General features: G+C 34.6%; 1 protein-coding gene across 1 annotated transcript; it reads left to right on the plus strand.

Moving 5' to 3' along the window:
• The first annotated feature begins 242 nt into the window (after positions 1-242).
• Positions 243-5,562, plus strand: LOC141396905 (sperm axonemal maintenance protein CFAP97D1). The gene is made up of 3 exons (XM_073973035.1): positions 243-511; positions 5,210-5,369; positions 5,449-5,562. The coding sequence occupies exons 1-3, from the start codon at positions 243-245 to the stop codon at positions 5,560-5,562; spliced, it is 543 nt and encodes a 180-aa protein (XP_073829136.1).
• The last annotated feature ends 9,575 nt before the right edge of the window (positions 5,563-15,137 follow it).

A 15,137-nucleotide genomic window follows, 5' to 3' on the forward strand; every position in this document is an offset into this window, starting at 1 on the left:
CTATCACTCTTACAAACTTTAAAATAAACGACTGCCAATGATATCATCATCTCCATGGTGGTGGCGATTTATATAACACAAAATAGTTATATAACAATTTTGGCTCGCCACCATGGCAAACAAACAACAACACAACATACACAAATAACCAAAGCAACGTCAAGGTTAAAATGTTGGTGTACGCAGAAAAAAAAAACATTCCTTTAGTCCTTGATTTCCATTTCCATTACTCAGTTGAAATCATGATATCGCGTCGAGATAAACTTCTTAATTATCCGTGGGAACAGCGACGTTATGAACAACATCGTGAAAAAGTGAAATCAGCTAAAGCGGCCATAGATCGTTCGCCGCCCATCTTTTATCCTCACATTGTTCAGAAGGCCAAAAAACAGCAATCCGAACGGGAACGTATTCTCCATGTGGAAGCGGAAAATGTGCGCCTCTTGCAAAGTTTATCGGATATTATGCGTAGCAAACGTATGACGGATTTTTGGAGAGAACCAAGACCAAAGTAAGTTTTTTTTAATGTTATGGAGAATCGGAGAAATTCAGTTTAGTAGGCCATTTTAGATATGACCTCATCAGCCGATTTTAGCGCATTATTAGGATTTATTTGCTAAATGCGGCGATAATCTACCAGATTTGCCATACAAAAATAAATCCTCATATTGAGTGGATTTGTTTTAAATCCGGCATAAATCCTCGTATTCAACTCTGTTTTTTGCAACATATGTTGCTAGAAAATACAAAAAGTTGCAAGCTGGCACAAGAAACAAGGTAGATATATCGGTGAATTGCTACAAAAAAAAAAAAAAATAATTTAAAATGTAAACAAGGCAAAAAAATAAATTTGCTTTGATATACAAAGTTGATTTTATAGTACGTTTATATATAATCGGATTTAACAAACCCACTGGGTTTCAAATGCCAATTCCTTTGCGTATACGTCAAATAAATCCTCATTAAAAATGCTATTTACGATTACGGTATTTACGATGTCTAAACGCTAAAACAATTCATTATTTGCTCATTAGTTTGCATTAGTAGCATAAATAATATGCTAACATTTTCAATATTAAACAATAAATTTGAAATTTGCTGTATGTTTTTTGAGACGAATTCAATTTACAACAACTTCTTTTGACGTTTCAAATTCGATCAGATGGGCTGATGCAGATTCTTGCAGTTCCGGAACAGACCATTAGCCCGTTTAGACTATACCCTTATACGATGATTAAGGGCATTATCTCGATTTAAGTCCTTAATCCACCCAAATCCACCCTGATTTACCATACAAAATTAAATCAACTCAAAACTTGGATTTCTTTTAAATCAAATGTGAAATCGAAATATTTTGATATACAACACTGATTTTTGCTCCTAAAAATGCAACTATTGCAGTCTGTACCAATATTGGCAACTATGTTCATGTGTCGTTTATTTACTAGGGTTAGGACTTTTTGACCTTTTTTCTCAAAAATGATTTCCTGTAGCGAGAGTGAATGATTTTTTGCCTATTAATGCCAAAAATAACGCTCATTCCATTTAATTATTAAAAAAGGTCAGACACAAACCACTTTGAAATTTTCTTTTTTTGGAAAATCCTATGAAATGAAGAGAAACAAATTGCTCTAACATTTTTTTCCTGTTGCACGAATAAATGACATTTTGCATATTAATGACTAAAATAATTTTTATTCCATTTAAATATTGAAGAAGGTCCCGCACAAACCACTCTCAATTTATGTGATACATGGAATAAAGCTATGTATATGTGATATAAAATGATATATGTATATGTAATAATATGACGATAAAATTGATGAGAAACAAACGCTTATGCCATTCTGGATATGTCGTGTGGCTTTAGACCGTGTTTAGACATTCAAACTGGAAAGAAAATTTTTCTTCTCAATTTCTTTTAAAATTTCCTTTTTGTTTAGACACGGAAACCATGTTTGTGTCAATTTTATAATTTTTCTTATTCTTCTCCACACTCATTTTCTCATTGCGCCGTTCAAAAACAATGCCAAGGCAAAATTGTAATGAAAAGTAAAAATGGACGTGAGTGATAAACAATTAATTATTAAAGGAACCCTTGAATTGCATTTTAATTTTGATACATCGACTTATTTCGAATTGTTTTTGCTTAAAAAAATTGTTTTTCCTCCAAAAGGTTTTTGTTTAATTGTCTTCGATGTTGTTTGTTTCTCCACAGGGAAAATAAAATGAAAGAAAATGCAAAAAAAAAAAAATCTGCGGCCAACTTCAGGTTGTTTACGAAGAAAAACGAAACAAAACAGAATTTCCCAGTACAGAGGTGTGTGTACCCCCTCTTATTCTTCTCTACTCCCTCGCCCATAAACTCAATTTTCTTTCCCATCAACTTTCTCTGTATAAACACGGACTTTGGAAATATATGTCAACTACACTCCTCTCCACAGATTGGGTACATAGAAATGATATACAACATTTTCAAATGTAATTCAAAGAATTGCAATTGAATTTGAGAATTCCAATTGAATTTCGAATTATTTCATTTGTAATTTGAGAATTCCAAATGAAATTCGAATTATTTCATTTGTAATTTGAGAATTCCAATTGAAATTCAAAAATTTTCATTTGTAATTCGAATTTTTCATTTGTAATTCGAATTTTTTCATTTGAAATTCGAATTAATCTATTTGCAATTTGAATTTTTCCATTTGAAATTCAAATTATTACATTTGAAAATCAAATAATTGCATTTGTAATTCGAATAATTCCATTTGAAATTCGAAAAAAAATACAAAATGTTGGTTTGCATTGGTTTTATATTTGTTTTTTTTTAATTACAAATAAAATGTTTCGAATTTCAAATGGAAAAATTCGAATTACGAATGGAAAAAATCGAATTACAAATGACATAATTCGAATTTCAATTAGAATTCCCAAATTACAAATGAAATAATTCGAATTTCAATTGGAATTCTCAAATTTTAAATAAAATAATACGAAATTCAATTGGAATTCTCAAATTACAAATAAAATGTTTCGAATTTCAAATGAAATAATCAAATTACAAGTGAAATTCTTCGAATTACATGTGAAAATGGTGTAGACAAATTTTAGGGAAGCAAATTGAAGAAAATTAAAAAAAGAACTTGGCGCCTAACCTTTGTACGACTCAATTTTCTTTCCCATCAACTTTCCCTGTATAAACACGGACTTAACGATTGTTTTGAGTTATTTACGTGCTTTAAGTGACTCCAAAGCTCATCTATAACAACTTTAAAAACTTTTTGTGCGTGAGCTTTTTTCTATCCAATCACATTGTAATTAAGATTTTATCTAATCTTATGCAAAAGCTCATCAAAATATGACACATAGATATGAGGTTGTAAAAAAGTCATAACCCTATTATTTACATTTTTCAAATAATAAACACAAACACAACAAAACAAACAGAAGCGGAAAATTAGAAAAAATATTAATATAAATTGTAAACAACATACTATTTAATAGCGATTTGTCAGATTATTTTTTGCAGTATTCCATTCCATTTTTAATTTTCAAGCAATTTGTTTTGCAAATTCGCGTATGTATACGTAAACAAAGATCAGCTGACTGGCATCTTATGCTAGGTTTACATTTACGAAATCCACTCGATTTCAACTGTCAATTCCATTGCTTAAACGTCAAATGAAATCGAATGGATTTCAGATGAGTTTTCGTTTGACGTATACGCAAAGGAATTGACAGTTGAAATCGTAAATGTAAACCAAGCATTATATCATTTTAGACTAGTCTAAACATCTAGGATTTGAAAGTTGGATTTAGAAATCGAGTCGATTTAAAATGACTAGTCTAAACGGGCTACAAGTGTTAAAGCAGTTTTTTGTTTTAACAATTCACCGGCATCTACCTTTATAATTCCATAATGTCAACAACTGTAACAAATGTCAACCCTGCTTTTGACAGAATAGGCCATAACAAGAAAAAAATTGTGGCCTACCTTAAACATTATTATACCATGGGCTGATACATCTACCTTGGTAATTGTGCTATGAACAAAAAAATCTGCTGACTGCCATTTAAATCCTGCAAAGGTATATTTAATGCAATGAGATTTGTACTGGATTTATTAAATCCAGTTGAGGATTTATGGCTAGTATAAATGAGCTATAACTATAAAATTACAAACCGGCAAAGTAGTTTGCGCACCAGAAATGGTATAGAAGGGTCATCTATATATAGAGTAGTATAAGTTCATAGTCTAATGCTTGGTTTACATTTACGAAATTCACTCGATTTCAACTTTCTATCTTTAAAGGAACCAAAGGAGACTTTTATATGATCTTCTTTCAATGGAATATCACTTTAGGAGGCTTCGCATATAAAGACCCAAGATGACCCCTTCAAGAGGCACGATAATGAAGTTTTATATCTATAAAATACCGATTTAGATTTACCGTCCAGAGGAGTCTAAGTAGAGGGTCTTCAGTCTATAGAAAACGCGCTTAGCGTGTCTGGAAAATCACTTTAAGAGACTTTCTAAAAATAAATACACACATTGGAAGTCTTTTATCGTAAGATGACCCCTTTAGGAGGACTTGTATCTACATAAGACCCTTTTGGAGGGTCTTCTATTTAGGAAGTCTTAATGTCTGGGTACATAAGCCGCCTCGTTGCCTCGCTTTCTTGCCTTGCATCATTTCTGACATAATAAAAATAAAAGAATGCGATCCAATTTCGAACTAGGTTGGCATTTTCTTCTTTACATATTTTTTTAATTTCAGAAATGAAGCAAGACAAGAAAGCCAGGCTAAGAGGCTCGTTATGTACAGAGGCCTTTATGTCTATGCCGTGACAGTACCACGTATTATAGAGCAAAAATTTAGACCTTAATACTGAACATTTATTAGGCCGTGTGGACAACTATCGATCCCGAAATGCCAAAAAGATAATGTGTATATGATACATTTCGACGTTTATTGTTATTAAAACATAATTGCTTAAGTCTGGAGTAAACATTACTCTCTATTATAGAGAGTAATGTTTAGAATACGCACTGACAGCTTGCAAAATTTACTGATCGCTACCAATATCATGCTATCAAAACATATCAAACAATTATCCCTAAATTATAATCCTCACAAAAAAATCTGCACATTACTAAGTTCGTATCTTATTATTTAAATACCTCTCTCTCTGTCTCTCTCTCTTTCAGCTTCTTGAATCGTGAAAAATTATTTGAAATTCGTCCTAAAAGTACACACGTCAATTGGTCTCCCATGGAAAGTTTAATCGAAAGTGTTAGTACTGCAACATCCGCAAAACGCAATGCCCGTTGTCCAACCTGTAGTGGTCGTCCTAAGAAACCAAAAACGGTATGTATAGGAGGATACTCCACTCCATTCCATATAGTGTTAACATCATTTAGTTAATTTCTTTTCTGTTTATTTACAGATAATTCCGGAAGCTCGCATACCATGGCAACCGCCACGCATAACCTTCAATAAAAGACTGATTAACAGTTGTTATTTACCCAGCAAGACAAATATAGGCCAGAAAAATAATTAACTTAAAATAAAATACATTTTTCGATAAAAAATTATTTGTAAAAAGCATTTTGGATCGAAATTGGGGACTTAAGGCCTAGGTACATAAGCTGCCTTGCCTGCTTGCTTCTGATAAAAGAATAAAAAAGGAAAGGGCAACACTGTTCGAAATTTGCTCGTCCTTCTTTATACTTTTATTTTTATTATGTCAGAAATGAAGCAGGAAAGCAGGGCAATCAGTTATTTTTTATACCCTACACCACTATGTGGGGAGGGTATTATAAGTTGGTTTTGGCCAAAAAGTTTGTAACGCATCGAAATAATGGTCCTAGACCCATACTTATATATACCAAAATGAATGTCTCGACGAGCTAAGTCGATCTGGCTATGTGTGTCCGTCCGTCCGTCTGTCCATCTAAACCTTGTAATCACGCTACAGGTCGCAATTTTGATCGGATCGTCACCAAATTTTGAGTGTTGATGAGGGTCCCGGAGGGGAAGAAGCCTATTGATTTTGGTGATGGTCGGATAATATTCAGGGGTCGGAATGGGCAAAAAACTTATTTGGGGAAAAAGTCAACGTTTTATTTCAAAGCGAATATTTTTTTATTTTTTTGGAAATCACGCTACAGGTCGCAATTTTGATCGGATCGTCACGAAAATTTGAGGGTTAATGGGGGTCTCACAGATGAAGAAGCCTATTGATTTTGGTGATGGTCGGATAATATTTGGGGGTCGAAATGGGCAAACACTTAATTGGAGAAAAGTCAACATTTTATTTCAAAGCCAATATCTCTGTTTCTTAAATAGGTATATCAAAGGCAAGGAAAGTAGAAAATATCACCTTTACAACGATGTAAAGTAGGTTGTCTTAGGTGGTCAAATAGCAGAGATATGGCAATAGTCGATAATGCATCCCATTTTCCGATTTTTTTGTAATCACGCTACAGGTCGCAATTTTGATCGGATCGTCACGAAATTTTGGGGGTTAATGGGGGTCCCAAAGGGAAAGAAGCATATTGATTTTGATGATGGTCGGATAATATTCAGGGGTCGGAATGGGCAAACACTTATTTGGAGAAAGGTCAACGTTTTATTTCAAAGCCAATATCTCTGTCGTAATTTTGATCGGATCGTCACGAAATTTTGGGGGTTAATGGGGGTCCCAAAATGAATGTCTCGACGAGCTGAGTTGATCTGGCTTTGTGTGTCCGTCCGTCAGTCCGTCCGTCTGTCCATCTAAACCTTGTAATCACGCTACAGGTCGCAATTTTGATCGGATCGTCACCAAATTTTGAGTGTTGATGAGGGTCCCGGAGGGATAGAAGCCTATTAATTTTGGTGATAGTCGGATAATATTTAGGGGTCGGAATGGGGAAAAACTCATTTGGAGACAAATTCAAAGTTTTATTCTTTGTGAATATATTGGCTTCTAGTAGGGGTATTCCAACGGCAAAGCCTGTCAATGGAAGAAGAAAATATTACCTTTACATTGGTGTAAAGCAGGTTGGCGAAGGTAGTCAAACAAGGGAGATACCACAATATTCGGTAATGCATCCAATTCTTCCATTTTTGACAATCGGATGGTCACGAAATTTTGGTTGCTTATGGGGGTCCCAGAGAGAAAGAGGCATATTATTTTTGGTGGTAGTCGGATTATATTCCCTAAAAAAATGTTTACCAGTGAAAAGTTTATGCACAGGGGTAGTGGTGTAGGGCATCACATGGTCGGCCCCGTCCCGACTATAACCTTTGTTATTCTAACTTAAATCTATCATGACATAATACTTTTATTTCTTCAAATGATTTGTTTATCTTCTTCAGGTCTGCATACAATGTTCTCTGCCAAGTATTCTTTGGTCGGCCAGTGCGCCAGGCTCCTTGGGCATTCCATTCCAGAGCTGCCCTTGGAATAGAATCTGGGCGATTTCGGATGGTATGCCCAATCCATTTCCGCCTCATGATTTGCTTTTCAATCGTTTCTTCAAAGTGTAGTGTGCAGATCGTCATTTGAGATGGTTGAAATATTCCACATATTATCCATATGCATTTGTTTACAAAAGTTTTCAGCCGTATAGAAGGGTAGATTTTACATATGAATTAAAAAGTTTTATTTTTGTTTTAAGGCATATTTGAGTGGCCCTCCAGGTGTTGTTCAGACGACCAAAAGCGGATCTGTTTATCACATCTCCTTCCGCGCTCCTGTTGATTGCCTTTATAAAGGGTGTCCCAACTAGAACACAATTTTTTAATTTGGCGCCATTCGAAGTGCAATTTTTTTGACTTTTTAAACAATTGTTATTGTTTGCTAGTAGAAGGTACGAGGTTAGTAAAAATGGAGCGCTACACCAATAAACAACGCATTCTCATTGGTACTGGAGAGACAACATGAAAATACTGATTTTGCCGATAAAATCATCTTCAGTGACGAGGCCAATTTCCATCTTGATAGGCAGAATTGGCGCATTTGGGGTGATTCACGAGAAGACAATGCATCCTCAACGTGTCACTGTGTGGTGTGGTTTTTGGGCTGGAGGAATCATTGGACCTTTTTTTATGAAAATGAGGCAGGTCATGCGTAAACAGGCAATGATGTTCGGTATCGTGAAATGATAATAACCAGTTTTTTCTTGCCTAGAATTGAAGAAATGAATGTGGAGGGCATGTGGTTTCAACAAGACGACGCCACATGTCATACAGCTCTTCGCTAATTTTTTTTTACTTAGCTTATTTCTTCACCATTTAAATTTATTAAATAAAATTAACAGCCAGTTTCTGTATGTCGAAAGAAGAATGTGTGCGAATGAAACACGCCCGAACTTTAGTTTTCGAAATAATTTTACCTTTGCTTTTGCTTCAAAACAAAAAAACAAATTTGAAAAACACACAATAGTTTAGACGTGTTTCTTTCGCACACATTCTTCTTTCGACATACAGAAACAGGCTGTAAATTTTTTATATGAATTGTTCGTAAATAATTAAGGCCTGGGTACATAAGCTGCCTCGCCTGGTTGCCTTGCCTTTCTGCTTCATTTCTGACATAATAAAAATAAAAGAATAAAGAAGGCCGAGCAAATTTCGAACTGTGTTGCCCTTTTCTTTTTTATTCTTTTATCAGAAGCAAGCAGGCGAGGCAGCTAATGTACCCAGGCCTTTAGTTCTGAGCATGAAATTTATAGCCAAACTCTATTTTTCAGATTGAACACGTGTTTACGTCAAATGGAATGTCAAAACGAAATGTCAAATATGAAGCCAGGCGAAGAATTCAAAAGTTGAACAAATTTTAATTTTGTCGCCTGAAGCCTTGCTTCGTTGTAGACTGTCATATTGAAAACAGCACAAGTTCACTTTCGCGCTTTGAGGCGAGGCGTAAAAAATAAACAACAAAAATCCATTGTGTTCTCACCTTAAAGGCCAGAACAGAATCAATCGTTGTTTGCTTTGCTTGCTTCCCCTAATGTCAAATTATAAAGGAATATCTGAGCCTTCTAAAGGGGAACGCAGGTGGATTTGCAAAGAGGCTCTGGCATTCCTTTATAATTTGACATTTGGGGAAACAAGCAAAACAAGCGACGATTGATTCTGTTCTGGCCTTAAGTTTTCTAGATGTTGGTTGAAGTTCCAGACAATTCCTCTTTTCTGCTTGCTCAGTTTTATCATTATCTCCTCAAGTACGATGGCAAAAATGTAGTGGTGATAGTGGGCAGCCTTGTTTTACACCGGCGTTGGCATAAAAACGTTCGCTGATCATCCCATTGTACCTCACATGCAAAGAGGCATTTTGGTACCTCAGTTACTTAGAGGCCGCTTAAAGTTATAAACTCAAGCATTGGGAAGATGACTATTAGCAAAATAGTGACGAGGAGCACAACTCAAGGTTGAAACGAAGCAATATTATTTTGAAATATTTTATTTTTCGTTACTGTTTTTTTTATAATCAATAAATTAATTTAATTTCGTTTTACTATACGTTTACGTTTTCATTAACTTAACTATTATTAATAGCCCGTTTAGACTATACCCTGCACTTGGACACAAATGTTGAACTTTTGTGGGGGAGGCATCCTAAGGAGAGGACCGATATGAGCCATTTTAGAAGTTAAACTAATTTTGGACAAAATATGACGAAGGCCAAATTTTGGACCAAATCGGTTTATCAGTTCGAGAGTTATTGTGCACTCCAGCTACTACATATGGTGCCATAGGGGTTTTTTACAACTTTCGGGCTGTTTTCGCCAGAAGTATGGACTTGCCACTGACAAAATTTTACGGTTGTAATTGAGACAGCGATTGTAATTTGCTTCAACAGAAATCAAAGTTAGTCAAGAGCAGGTCTTAAAGTGAACTTATCCGAAATTTTGTGTGGGAGGTATTCGAAGGAATGGGCAAATATAGTCCATATTCAAACCTGACCTATACCTGGTAGATATATTAGTATACGTAAAGTGTGGACAAAATCGGTCCTTCCCTTCAAGAGTTATCGTGCGCACAATTTTTCTGAACGTTTTTGAACTTTTGTGGGGGAGGTACCTGAAGTATTGAACCGATATGGCTTATCTTCAAAGCCAAATTTTGGATCGAATCGGCAGATCCGTTCGAGAGTTATCTTGCGCTCCAACCACTACACACGGTGTCATAGGTGTTTTTGAACCTTTCAGGCTATTTTCTCAGGAAGTATGGTTTTGTTCCTGATGAAACAAGTTGTTAGAACAAAAATCAAAACGATTTGAGAGCAGGTCCTAAACTGAACCTTTCCGAAATTTTGTGTGGGAGGTACCCGAAGGCGTGGACCGATTGAGTCTATATTGGAACCTCATCAACCAAATCGGTTACTCCCTTTAAGAGTTATCGGGCGCACAAATTTTCCGAACGTTTGCGAAAGTTGTGGGGAAGGTACCGGAAGGAGTTGACCGATATAACCCATCTTCGAACTTAAACTAAGTTTGGGCAAAATATTGCGAAAGTCAAATTTTGGACCAAATCGGTTCATCCGTTCGAGAGTTATCGTGCGCACCAACCTGCCAGACAGACGGACAGACATTGCTAAATCGACTCCAAATTGTCTGAAACAAATTTCGTCCAAACATACTTGCCTGTATGAAAGTGTATATACCCTCGTTAGCATAAATGATGTAATGTTCACGACTTGATTTTTGATCAGATGCATTTTTTTCATTAAATTGAAGCATCTGAGCATTTGTTTATGAGAAGGACTGCGGGAGCCTTTGAATTGGAAGCTGCAGTCGGAATGGGGGGTTCTTGTCCTTCTATATTCAAATGCATGTCTTGTCACAGATATTAATGTAGACTCCCTTAAAAAAACAACAACGTATAAATAAAACTGAAATGTGGACCAAGTAAGACAATAAAGAAACTGAATAAATTGAAATTGAAAACCCCATAAAAAAATCTAGAAAAAATTAAATGTAAACAGCTAATGTGGTTGTCTTAATCGCATGCTGCAAGAACATTCGTGCATCTCAGATGTTATGAGAAGCAGCCTCTAAACCCTCACCTGCCTATGTCCAAAAATGGCAAATTTTTCATTGCACCCCGAATATGACTCACCTCCAAACTATATAGACATCCCTACATAAGATAACGTCTGGTGATAAATTAGAAATTCATATTGAATTCAATGACCGTGTTTATTCACATGATAAATAATTCTTGCGCTATTTGTAGGTATATATATAATGAAAATATATATAAAATATGGATAAAGAATTGAATAAATTCACTACAAATTCATTACTTTATATATACAGGTATAAATACATTTACACAAATTAAATATTATGGCCCTTAAGGGGTTAATCAATGTTTTGAGAATTGGAATTGAGAGAAATATCACAACGCCAAGGGAGATTATTATTAAAATTAAGAGATGTACGGAAAAAAATACAATTTTAAAGCTCAATGGCAATGTGAACTCTTATTTTGTTTAAGATAAAAAAAGAGGTTACATTTTAATTATGTCTCTTATATACATGTCTATCTTTCTCACAACAAACAACATTTTTTTTAGTATTGTGGTACTCACTCACTTACTATGCTCTCCGTATTGTTGAAGGCCTTCTCCAATAGTTCGATGCTGGTTCAATTATCTGTGAAATTATTAGGTATGTATGTTGGTTGTGATGATTTTTTCTCATGCGATAAATTTTAAAATCTACTCTATACCAATAGAAATGATAATGATTAAAAAAATGAAATACATTTACTGCAGAATGATATACACTTTACGAAAATTTGTGTTTATTTAGGAAAGGAAATGCTGTATTGCCATTGCAATTTTTGAGTCACTTTAAAAATAATTTAAGTATAATAGGAAAACACAATTGTAATCATTGAATGTATATCATACGCACATTGACATACGTATATAGTTATGAATTATACTTATTTGCATTGCTTGTACAATGTAATTAGTACGCTGAACAATTTGGATATTCTGGCTAATCTATGAGGGCATAGATTTCATAATTTTGAAATATAGAGTCTTCATGGGAATTCAGATTCACTTAGATTGTTTTCTCATCAATCTTTTGCACGATTCCATAAACAGATGGGAGTGATTATGAAAGTTATCTTGAACACTAATTATGAATTTCGCATGGGACCAAACAACAGCCGTATACTTCAGATTTCCATTAGCAGATTCCATGCAGCTTCATGCACATAAAAATCTTCAATTGCACAATACAGTCTTCAGTACTTCCAAAATAGATTCAGGTGGGGTATTGGGTACGTATAGATGGGGACGCAATGTATAGACAATGGGCAGCAAATAATAATCTCCAAATATACGCCGGGATATGACGGCGTTGGATTCACCAAAGATCGTTTTGGTACTTCTAGAGTGGACGTCAGAAGGGAACCCTCAAATTATATCTAATATTGCGAAGGACTTCTTAAAATTTATTGTTCTGGGCCACACATCAGTGGTCAAAGTTATTGTCTCCTGGATCCCACGGCTATCTGGCGGTTTAGGGTGATCACCCAAACGACCAGTTTCGCACCAAAATTATGGTTGGACACAATGTTTGAAGCAATACGATGTGTAATCTTTACATAAGCCAATTACCCTGTGGGTAAAATGGTCTTGAGTAGATTGGTAGCTTTCGAAATGACGAATTGTAGGAATTTGGGTTTCACAATATGCTTCGGAGAATGATGTAATCGTTTCATGTGGGCAAGCCGAACTACAGTAGTGTCCGATTTTTTGGTGGCCACAGAACAAATTCAATAATTGCCTAGAATATTTCACAATAGTTACACTTTCACACTTTATATTCGAAATTGATTTTTTTACCTTCAATAATTTGATGGGTAATTGCAAATATAGTTGTGGAGGAAAATGTTTCTCACTTTGAAATAAAATTGCCAATCGGATGGAAAAAATAATTATGGATTTTTTGTCCAGATTTAAAGGTCTAATCACGTCCAAGATTTTTGATGGAAAGGAAGATTAATTTTCTTGAAAAAGCAATCAATATTAAGTTAGATGCAGCGAAAATGCAGACAAAGGGAAGAAAAAAAATCTTAGTTATCGAAGTTGAAAGAATGCTGCCAATGGTCAATAGGGTGTTATCGAGATTTATATATAAATTCTTTTATAGAAAATAAAATGAGGTATTTTGAACAAAATTCATCCGCAAATTTCGAATATCTACTTTAAAAAAATTATTTAAAGTGTATTTTGTGAAATATGAGCTATTTAAGCTCTGATAGGCACTGTGAATTTGACCAAGCGGAGATATAAACCATTCATCTGCAGCTGTGGTGAATATAGTGCAGGAGCCAGCAACAGAAATTTATGAATGAAATGTCCGTGTGAATCAAAACAAAAACAAATTAAAAGAAGACTGAAACAAAAATATTGTGATTTGGAAATGAAGTTAAAGAAAATCATATTAGCTCTCGACACTTTAGTGAGTAAATAAAAAAAAGGAAAAAATGGAATATTGTTTCAGTAATAATTGTCTTTTTAGTTTGGTTTCGGTGATGATGGAGTGAACTACTACGGATGAAATGTGAAAACAGAGTTCTAATCAAAAGTCGATGGTGGCCATAGTTGACATGGATGTATGTAGTTCTAGGGAGATGTCCGTCTGCTGATATAGATAAGGAGAATTCTAAATCAAAAGCGGATTATTTTAACCATTTACGATTATGTGTTATGAATGTTTGAGGACGTTGAGTGGTTCAAGCGATTTGCCCAATATAAGGGGTAAAGATTACCAGGCACGTAAATAAAGATCAGTGCGCTCTTTTGGATGTGTGTAACGCCCATGCATGTCTTTTCAATAAAAGAACGACAGAAATGTTTTAGTGAATTTAATGGATGCAGATTCTCTGTGCAGATACTATCTACGTATGCAAGGTTATCATCCAAAATTTATTTGCGGACCAATAAATATAAGCGTACACTTATTTACTAGAGTGTGTTTGTTTAAAGCATTTTTATAGCTATTTTGTTTATTGAAATTTATAAAGTTTTTATCCAAAGCATATATGGTAAGAAGGAGCACTTTATGACCAAACGAAGTAACCCTAAATGTAGCCATTGATTTTTGTTTAAAACGTCCATCACAATGATTAGGGCATAAAAATATAAATATGTTATAATTCTAGAAAAATAGGTAAATATGCTAGAAAGAATTCTTTTAACTAAAAAATAATAGATTTAAGAAATATTCTAATAAAAAAAAATAAATTCGTTCATTCCTCTTGAGCAACTTGAACTCTGTACATCAACCTCAGTGCTCCTTAAGTAGTTGAAACTGATAGTAGAGAATTATCCGCAATACCGAGAGTGAATCAAGCAATCTCCGAAAAGTTGTTTTATTTAAGGTGTTTAAAGGCTTTATTACGGTCAGTCATTCTATTCTATTGAAGGATGTCGAAAGTACTACGTTCCGTCTTTGTTTAAACGTTAGTCATACGTGAAATTCAGGAACAAGAAGTTCAACCCCGGAACTGTTAAAACGACGGCATTGAGATAATTATGTACGCGAATGATTGATTGTACTCTCATGATGTCAGGTCCATGGCGGAATAAAAAGGTGTAACGCCAAAACTGCTGATTATCATACTAGTTGTCAAAATGCATTATTGTGACCAAATTTGACGTTTGATATTTGATGTAACACCTTCTTAATCCACCATGGTCAGGTCGCACCGTTGATAGCATTTGTGTCAGGCTAAATGCCTTTCTCATCGTTCTTTTTGAGCATTTGCCAACAACACCATACACTAGTCGCTTGAGAATTTTATTACAACTCTTACTGAAACATTCTTTACATTGGACGCCATTTATATGCAAAAACTTGTTTTATTACAAAACTTTTCTTTCCTGGGGTTGGATTCTTGTTCTATGAAAATTTGAAATGAAAAATATTTCCTTTATATTTTTTTCATTTGACAGTTTTCTCCTCTATAAAAGTTTTTATTTCACACTTCCATAGAAACAGAATTGAGCCCCTGGTCTGATTGGTTGACTAAGAGCATATTTTTATTGCAAAAAAATACAAAAATTTCCACTTTAATTTTTTTTTTTGCAAACAAAAATTCTCTCGCACCGGCGACCTTTCA

This window comes from Musca autumnalis, unplaced genomic scaffold (assembly GCF_047663935.1).
Source record: "Musca autumnalis isolate F117 unplaced genomic scaffold, ASM4766393v1 scaffold_1, whole genome shotgun sequence".
Lineage (NCBI taxonomy): Eukaryota > Metazoa > Arthropoda > Insecta > Diptera > Muscidae > Musca > Musca autumnalis.